General features: G+C 59.3%; 1 protein-coding gene across 1 annotated transcript; it reads right to left on the bottom strand.

Annotated features, from left to right (window-relative positions):
* Positions 1 to 2,776: 2,776 nt before the first annotated feature.
* Positions 2,777 to 8,370, bottom strand: LOC117796618 (protein phosphatase Slingshot homolog 3-like; the record flags this gene model as incomplete). Its single annotated transcript, XM_034644843.1, has 11 exons — positions 2,777 to 3,785; positions 4,808 to 5,081; positions 5,182 to 5,382; positions 5,541 to 5,687; positions 6,385 to 6,431; positions 6,516 to 6,644; positions 7,076 to 7,169; positions 7,252 to 7,440; positions 7,555 to 7,620; positions 7,935 to 8,006; positions 8,087 to 8,370. Coding segments are annotated over 11 exons (1,779 nt in total), but the record flags the coding sequence as incomplete, so codon positions are not given.
* Positions 8,371 to 8,950: the final 580 nt, after the last annotated feature.

Genomic DNA, 8,950 nt, shown 5'->3' with positions numbered 1-8,950 from the left:
GAAGCGGCGGGGGCACCCTCTCTTCGGCGCGCACAGTTTTGCCCTTTGACATCCAGTCCTGATGAGGGGCCGCCCTGGCTCGGGGTCCGTCCTAGCCCGGCTGACCGGGCCGGCGGAGGGAGGACTCCGTGAAGGTGGGAGCTGGCCTAGGAGGCACCTGCTGTCCGAGGGACGCGAGCTCCTCGTTGCACGAGGGTTCACGTCGGGGCTGGGCGACTGGCCCAGCGCCTGGGAGGCTCCTGCCGCGGCTGGGGACCGACTTGGGATTCGGTGAGCAGGAGTCATCCTGCCCGTCCCTCCAGACAGCCTCGGTCAGAACTGGTGAATCCGGGGGACCCTGCCTGGGAGCCGCCCCGTCCCTCCGAGTTAGGCCTCCGGGCTGAGATCTAGAAACTTAGGATCTATCTCAGGCCCCACCAGAGACTCAGTGACTTCTCTGGGCCTCAGTTTCCTGTTTGCAAAAAGGTGATAGTTATAATGCCTGCTCTTTCGCCTGGGAGTGTTGCGAGGTTGGATGGAAATGACATTGGAGTGTTGTAGGCTGGACAGTCCTTTAAGGACATAGACAGGCATTCCCATTTGCTGTACATTGGTGCAACTTCTTGGAAGGAAATGAGGCAATGCCTTTCAAAATTAAATGCAAAGAGACTTTGCTTCAGCAGTTCTAGAAATACGTCCTACAGGTTTCGGGCCGTGTGTGCACAAGAAAGGATATACGAAGAGTACTTAAGCATTACTTGGAATAAAAATTCATAAACAATCTAAATGTTCTTCAGTAGATGACCACTTAAATAGTGGAGTCTGTAGAAAAGAACATGTTTTGGGGCGCCTGGGTGGCTCAGTCGGTTAAGCGTCTGCCCTTGGCTCAGGTCATGATCCCAGTATCCTGGGATGAAGTCCCACCTCAAACTCTCTGCTCAGTGGGGAGTCTGCTTCTCTCTTTCACTCCCCCGCTCTGTGCTCTCCCCCTCCCTCCCTCCACCCCACAAGTCAATAAATAAAATCTTAAAAAAAAGAAAAAGAATATGTATGATCATTTTAGAAATTAGGCAGAGCTTCCTGAACTGATATGCAACTCTTTGTGCTATGAAAAAATGTTCAAAGTGCAGAATGTTAATAGGCTGTAATTTATGTTTTTACAATAATAATTATATTTGATGATATAAGCATAGAATGTCTTTGGGGGGACTCAGAAGAAGCTGTAACAGTGGTTTCCTATGATGGATTGGAAAATGTGTGCTGAATTCTTACTTCTTGGAGTCCTGCATAGATTCTGGTCAGCCCCGGAGCTCAGAGTTCATGATAGGAACCTCTCTCCCAGCTGCAGAGGCTGCAGGAGGGCAGGGCCTGGCCTTGGCTTCCCTCCTGACACTGTCACCCTACCTGCTCCTAGCGTGGCTTGGGACCACTGAAAGGGCAGTCTGGGTGGGACTCATGGCTGGCTGTATGATGGCAGACAGTCCCCACTGCTTGCTCAGAAGAGTGGACCAGCCAAGTGGATCAAGAATCAGACTGGGGGACGCCTGGGGGGCTCAGTCATTAAGTGTCTGCCTTCGGCTCAGGGCGTGATCCTGGCGTTCTGGGATCTAGCCGCACATCAGGCTCTTCCGCTGGGAGCCTGCTTCTTCCTCTCCCACTCCCCCCTGCTTATGTTCCCTCTCTCGCTGGCTGTCTCTCTCTCTGTCAAATTAATAAATAAAATCTTAAAAAAAAAAAAAAAGAATCAGACTGGCTTCTCTGGACCCTACCTTGACCCTAGGCAGGTCCTCCACAGATAGGTACAAATGGTTCCTCTTCTAAAGAACATGTTGAGGGTGAATTCTATCAATGTATAGAAGACATATATTGTTAAAATATCAAAGCGGGAAGAGGGGCACTTGGGGATTTCCGGATCTAATCCCTTTGTTTTACAGAAAGAAACAGAGACTTGAGGTGGCATAACTTCTGAGTGGCAAAGCCAGGGCTAGAACCAGGCTCCCTGGCCCTTGGTAATCCAGGGCTAGAGCAGTGCTGGGGTCCCACCAGGGTCTGGATGAGAAATGGCCTTAAAATGGGGCATGAGTTCTCAATCAATGAGAACATTTGGTGCCAACTCCTACCTCTGAGTCATCTTTGAAGGAAGGAGTTGCATACTCACCCCCAACCCCAAACAAAGTAGAGAATATGATCTTGGGAACAGGGGACAGAAGTGACAAAGGCGGGACCACTTATTCTCCTTGAACACTAAACCTGACCAAAGGGAACCTGTACCTAGAAGGGGAGGGCTCATCAAGGGACCTTCTTTCTCAGCAGTGATGGGCCCGCTTGGAAAATCAGGCTCTGTTGCGTCATGGCAGGAGGAAGATTCTTGGGACCCAAAATGTGCTCGAGAACTATCATCAAGTGTCCAAAAGGAGCCTTAGCTTCTGGAACAGGCTTGGTCCTGTCCAGATAGGCGTTGGCAGCTCGCACTTCCTCACAGGTAACTCCCTTCAGCTGTCCCAACAGAGCCAAGCACCTGCTGCCCAGTGTAGGCTTGCCCCCCCCCACCCGCCAACCTGCCTGAGGGGCGCGTGGGCAGCTAACATTTACGCAGGCCCTGCCCTAGGAGATGAGGGAGATAGCACTGGTTTCCCCTCTTCTCTTCCCCATTCTTTCTCCCACTCCACCCCAAACCCACCACTCCCCCAGACAGGCCTGTCACCAGACACAGGGGAGCTGTGAGGAGACCACACGGGCTAGGAGAGACCAGACTCCTTGTGTAACCAGAGAAGGATCAGACTCACAGGCAGACAGCTTTATCATAAAAGTGAAAATAATACGAAAATGTTTATTTCTAAGTACAAAGCCAGATACTATTAAGACTGTGAAAAACTGACTGGCCAGAGGCCATAAAGGACAAAAAGAAGACTCTCTTTGGCCTGGTGTCCTGTGACCCAGCGCAGTGCTGTGGGGGAGCGGTGGCGGGTGGGGGCAGCAGCAAGAGATCGGCGGTCGTGGAGTGTGAGAGGGAGGCCAACCGGCCAGCCCACCTGCGGGCCAGCTCTCCGCTCCTCAGAGCCGCCAGGCCTGGGGACTGAGGTTACTCTTGGCCTTTAAGGGCCACTGGTTCTCTAGCCTGGTGGACCACAGGAATGAAGGGGGCAGGGGTGAGGCAGATGGGAGTGGGGCAGGGAGGGAGCAGGAGCCTTTCTGCACTGGGAAACTCAGTTTTGTATTCTGTGGCTGCAAGTGAATGTTTTGGGCAGCAACTGAGAATGAAGCAAGGTGTTCTTGCCCCCCGAAGGTATCTTCAGTCTCTCTGTCACATCCCCATTATAGACAGAGAAGGTCTTGAGCCCTTGGAGAGGAGGACATGTCTGAGACTTAAGGCTGTAGCAGCCGAGGCTGTAGTGATGGAGTCTTAGGGCCACCTGGGGAGGAGCTAAAAGGAATGTGGACAGGCTGGCAGGAGTGAAGGCTGCTCGTCCCAGGAGCCGTGTGCGGGCCCCTCTATTTGTGTCTAGGGGGCCGTGGCCATGTGTGAGGGCTCAGGCCTCGCCCTCCTCCCCACTGCCATCCACGCTGGCCTGCCTCACCACCTTCCCCCGGAGCCTGGGTCTGGAGGAAGAGCCGGCCTCCCCCTGCTCCTGGAAGGCCTGGGTCCGCGTGGCCACCAGGGCGGCGCTGTTGAGGGCAACCACAGACTGGCGGGACTTCAGGGCAGGCCAAGGCCCCTTGCCACCCCGCCTGCCTCCCTTGGCCTTCGAGAGCTGCGGGAAGGGCTCTGGAAGGTCTTCCTCTGAAGACTCATTTGACGAAAACACCTGGCAGGGGCAGAGTAGAAGAAGAATCACTGAGAAGTCTTTCCAGGGCAGGGGCACTGAGCACAAAGCCTGCAAACGGGCAGGTGTGGAATGGTAAGTGCGTGCAGAGAAACTGGGCTACTCATGGGTCACATTTCCACGGGAGAGAAGACACCACCCAGCCCCACCGTCCCTGCCCCTCAGCCTTCATCTGTCTACAACCTCCTGGCCCCACAAGCCCTCCTGAGCTTCCCGGAACCTGCTACATCCTTGAGGCCCCTTCCTCCTCTTGCCTCCCCCTGCCTTTGTACAGTCAGTCCTGAGAGCCTTCCAGGGGCTGGGCTCTGAGCTGGGTGCCAGGTGAAGACACTCTGCCTTTAGGAACACCCACACTCATCCATCAACCATCCATCCCCAGTGCCGCCTCCTCCAGGAAGCCTCTCCCAAATGTTCCCGCCCTCCGTGACGAGCGCTCCTTCCTCCAGGTCGGCCATCTTGGTGGGGTGGGGTGGGGTGTGTGTGTGTGTGTTGTGTCTGGCTTCCTAAGGCAAAGGTCAGCCTCTGGTCTTCTACTTGTGTCCCGCAGCACTTAGCACAGAGATGAGGCTCCACTGTTCAGGCTGGTAGTTGGTTGTGTGGGTGCCATGACCCCCCTGTACCCCATCCTCTGATGGGTTGTCAGATTTGGGAGGGACCGCAGAGACCATCCCATCCACCTCATCTAGGGTCAGCAGTTGGCCGTCCAGCTCCTGGCCCGCGGAGGAAGCAAGTCCTTTCATCAGGCTGAGCGTGCCCAGGACTGTCTCGGCCCGGAAGCCCCCTCAGATGCCCGCGGTTGCCCCTGGCCCCGCGACTGCTCTCCAGCTCCCACAGACGGCAGTGCTCACTGGCCCCCACTGCATCTCCTTGGCTGCTTTGAGGGCATGAAACGGAGCCAGCCAGGGAGAGGTCCTGGTCTCTCTTCTTCCTCCCCGCATCTGCCCCTCCTACTTCTGTCCCGCACTGTGCCCCAGCCTGGGCTCCTCCCCACGCCCCGGCCTCACCTCCGGCAGATCACCGGCCCCTGAGGCGCTTTCCGGCTCCGAGGAAGGTTCCAGGAGGCTGATGGACCTCATGACCCCTCGGAGGTTGATACGGGGCCGTGGCCCAGGCTCTTCTTTTGGGGCCGCGTGGCTCTCCTGCAAACCCATAGCCTTCACCTCCCCACTGCCCCCCGGCTCTGGCGGAAGAGGTGGCAATGGAGCAGAGACATCCGGGGCGAGGGGCTCCTCTGGGGAGACCCCACCCGCTTTCTGCTCCCACAGATGGCTCTGCCGGCTGTAAGGAGGTAACCCTGAGTCAGCTCTGAGTGGCCCAGCAGCCCCCCAGCCTCGGCACCTGCCTGCTCTCTCCCCCGCCCCGCATCTCCCCCTCCAACCTGGCGGTCAGGATGCCCTGGTAGGTCTGCAGCTGGCGCAGAAAGCCAGGGTTGGGGCGGGCGATGGGCCGCAGCTCCTGCACGTGGCGCAGGGCCTGCTCCAGGCTCCAGCCGTACTGCTTCATGGCGTAAGCGACCACGGTGGCGGCGGAGCGGCTGACGCCCATCTTGCAGTGGACCAGCACCCGAGTGCCCTGCGCTCTGCGGAGGCCACAGGGTCAGCTCCCCCCGCCCCGCCGGCGTAGGGGAGGGGCGGGCCGGGCTCCACCCAGAGCAGAGGTGGGGGCAAAGGCCAGAGGGAGTCCTAGAGCTGAGGGCAGAGCCGGCGCCACGAGGGCACGGGGCCGGGGGAGCCCCACCTTGCGGCCTCCACGAAGCGGTGCGTCTCCTTCCAGTGGGGCAGCAGCTGGGCCGACTCCTCGTCCCAGAGGCGCACGTTGTGGTAGATGAAGCGCTCGGGGTAGAAGTTGTCGATCTCGCGGGCCATGTTCAAGATGTGGCTGACCCTGCGGCGGAGGGCGGGAGGCCTGGCTGACCTCAGCCAGGGACGAGAGGCCCAGCGGCCAGCAGACCCGGCGCGGCCTGGCTGGTTCGGAGAGTCAGGCGGGGAGGAGATGGCCGTGACCCTGAGCGAATCCTGTCGCCCTGCCGGCCTGGAGTTTCCCCCTCTGGTCCAGCACTCAGCCTTCTAGTATTCTCCGAAGGCAGTCAGAAAACAGCTCTGAGAGAACTGAGACCGCGTGCACCTGCAGCCGCGGGGGTGCCGGGGGCCCCAGCGGCTTTCCCAGAAGCCCACGGTGGGCCAGTGGCAGAGACCTAGGAGAGCGGGCGGCCAGGTCCCCTGGAAGAGGGACACGCGCTTCTCCCTTGAGGCGGGGTCAGTGGAGAGGAGCTTTCCTGCTTGGGAAAGGGGGTCAGGACTCCGGCGGCTGCCCCCCTTCTCCGTGTGACTGAGGCCCTGTGTCTGGGGCTGGCTTTACACAGTGGGGAGGGCGAGTGGGCCCAGCGAGCCCAGCCGCCAGCAGGCCCTTCTCGCCAGCCCGAGGCCTTGCAGGGGGAGCAGCCCCAAGGGCGGGGCGGGCACTGGAGCTGGCAGCTCCTCAGGGTGGGTCTGGGGCTTTCTGGCCAGGTTGCCCCTTGCGGGGAGGCCAAGGGAAGCCGGGAGACAGAGGGTGGGCAGTCCTGAGGGGCTCAGAGCCCTACCTGTTTCTCTGCAGCTCCTCCAGGTTGGCCGCGTTCCACTCTGAGCCCTGCGGAGGGAGGGGAGCATCACCCTCCGTCCCCCCAGCTGCAGCGCCCTCAGCCCCGCCCTCACCCCTCCCGCAGCTGCTCACCAGGTAGAGGTGGGGGAAGATGCGGGAGGCGTGGTCCTGCTGGGCCATGAGCAGCAGCATCTGGTTGTCGATGAAGTCCCGGTACTGTTGGAGCGGCCGGCCCAGGCGCAGCTCCAGGGCCTGGCGGATCTGCAGGCAGAGCCACGGAGGCGCCGAGGCTCAGGGGGCGCCTTGCAAGCATCCTGATGGCCCACCCTTCCCTCTGGGGCCACAGGGGACAGGGCCTGTCCCATCTAGACAGAGGAGCTGGGGCCAGGCGTGGGGGACTGGACGGGAGGCTCAGGACAGGAGGAAAGCGAGGTGGGAAGGAAGAGAGGAAAGCTCTGCCCCAGCTGGAGGACCCCCCCCCAGACCCCTACCCCCTGCCTGGGGCCCAGCTCCCTCCTCACCCCTGCTCCTCCCCAGCACCAGCCCACCACCTCTTTGGGTTTTCTGTATTGTTGGGTTTTTGTTTTTTTTTAAAGTAAGCTCTATGCCCAAAGTGGGGCTTGAACTCATGACGCCGAGATCAACAGTCGCATGCTGGACCGACTGAGCCAGCCAGGCACCCCCCAGCCCACCTCTTTGGAAGTGACGCTCTCCAGGTCACTGGTGTCCAGCACCTCCCACAGCTCAGCCCGGATCGCCTGCTCCATCTGCACCTGTTCTGAGGGCCTGGGAGCCGAGCCCGTCAGTCCAGGGACCCCTTCCCCACTCCGCCACGGCACCCTCCCTCTCCTCCCCTCCCTGCACTGACCGGCCAGGCTCGGCACTGGGAGGGCGCAGAGACTCCAGATCGGCCATGGCCATCCACTCGTTGACGCAGCTCTGGTCCGAGCTCAGCCTCTCCTGGTACTGTCCAGCCCAGGCCAGGGCGCTGCCCCCCGGCACAAGGCCACTGCCGAGAGCTGCCTCACACGCCTGGTGCAGCACCTGGAGCGTGGCCCTAGGACAGGGGAGTGGCTGGGTCACACTGTCCTCCCTGCCACCCCTCCCCAGACCCTGCAGTCATCTCTGAGAAGAGGAGGCGGGCCCGAGACTGGACCAACCTAACCCTTACCACATGGTCTGGATGGAGATCGGCTTGAAGATTCGGCTTTGCCCACCAGATGTCACACTGAAGCCCCTGGAAGAGATCAGGTGGGGGTAGAACCCAACTCCAGGCTCTGGGACAGAGCCCCTGAGAGGCCACCCCACTAGCCACCTTGTGAAGCTGGTCCTCAGAATACGTACACAGTACTGGGCTTCAAGACAAGCCCCATGTGCCAGATACAGGGTAGCTGAGGCCCAAAGAAGCTAGGTGACTTGTCTAGGATCACACAGCAAATCTGAGGTAGAGCTGAGCAGGCCCACGGCTCCCCAGGGCCCAGCTGCCCCACCATACGCGTCACCCTGCAGGCCCCACCTCTCCCCTCTCTACCCCTAGTTGCCACCTCTTACCCGTCTCCATCTAGGTACACCTGAGTGTCACTCCAGAGAGGCAAGACCAGGCCCAGGGTGCAGCTGGGAGAACTGGCAGGGGACAGAAGAAAAGCCATTGTCTCTCAGCATCTCACTTCCTTGCCCCCCTCCCTTCCTCTCCCTGCTCCCACCTGCTATCGGGGAAGTCCACCCCCAGGAGGACGGTCTCATCCTGGCTCAGATGTTCTCTTGTGGAAACTACCAGCAGGTAGCGGAGCCGAGGGGGCCGTGTTGCCTCTAGCTGGGCTGCCTGGGGAAGATGGGCAGGGAGAAGCCGAGGGTCACAGTGGCCCAAGAAGACCCTGCACCTCCCACCCCTGCCTGACACACACCTGGGCCTAGAACAGACCTGGTGCCCGCCCTCCTCAGATCCCAGATTGGTGGTTATAATTCGATGACTCCCCACTTTTGGATTTCATGGTCCCACAAAATGTTTAAGAAGATTTTTCTTAAAGGGGGTATGTGTGGAAAAAGGGGAGAATGGGCCTGACAGATTGCCCATTTTCAATTTCTGCCTGGGAAGGAGGCTTAGAAAAAAACTTTTCACTTGCCATCACCATCACTCGATTCAAGAAAGGTTTCTCACCCGAGAAATACTAAGGACACAATCCCACAATGAAGGATGGTGCTTCCGTGGAATAAACTCAGCTGTAGAAAGACTACCTGCTTTTGCTTTTCCCATCTTGCGGCGGACAATGATGTGCCCTACAGTCCTCTGGGAGCTGACCCTCCAGGCCTTCAGTATGGGGACAACTTGTGGAGTCAGGAAGGGCTCGCGCGCGGGTTGCACGGAACCCTGTCTGTGTAATCGCCAGCTCTCAGTCCCAGTCTGCCCCTAGGGGCTCAAGCAGGACGGACCTCCCCTCACAGGTTCCTGCTCCACCAGAGACCTGAAGACGTGACTGTGCCCTGTCCAAACGACTAAGCTGAACCGGCAGGCTGACCAGGGTTTGGGGGTTCCTACTACTGTTCCCCACTCAGACACACGGGTTAGC

Source organism: Ailuropoda melanoleuca, chromosome 16, assembly GCF_002007445.2.
Source record: "Ailuropoda melanoleuca isolate Jingjing chromosome 16, ASM200744v2, whole genome shotgun sequence".
NCBI lineage: Eukaryota > Metazoa > Chordata > Mammalia > Carnivora > Ursidae > Ailuropoda > Ailuropoda melanoleuca.
The sequence above is the reverse complement of the archived record's forward strand: the minus strand, read 5'-3'. Positions and strand labels throughout refer to the sequence as shown.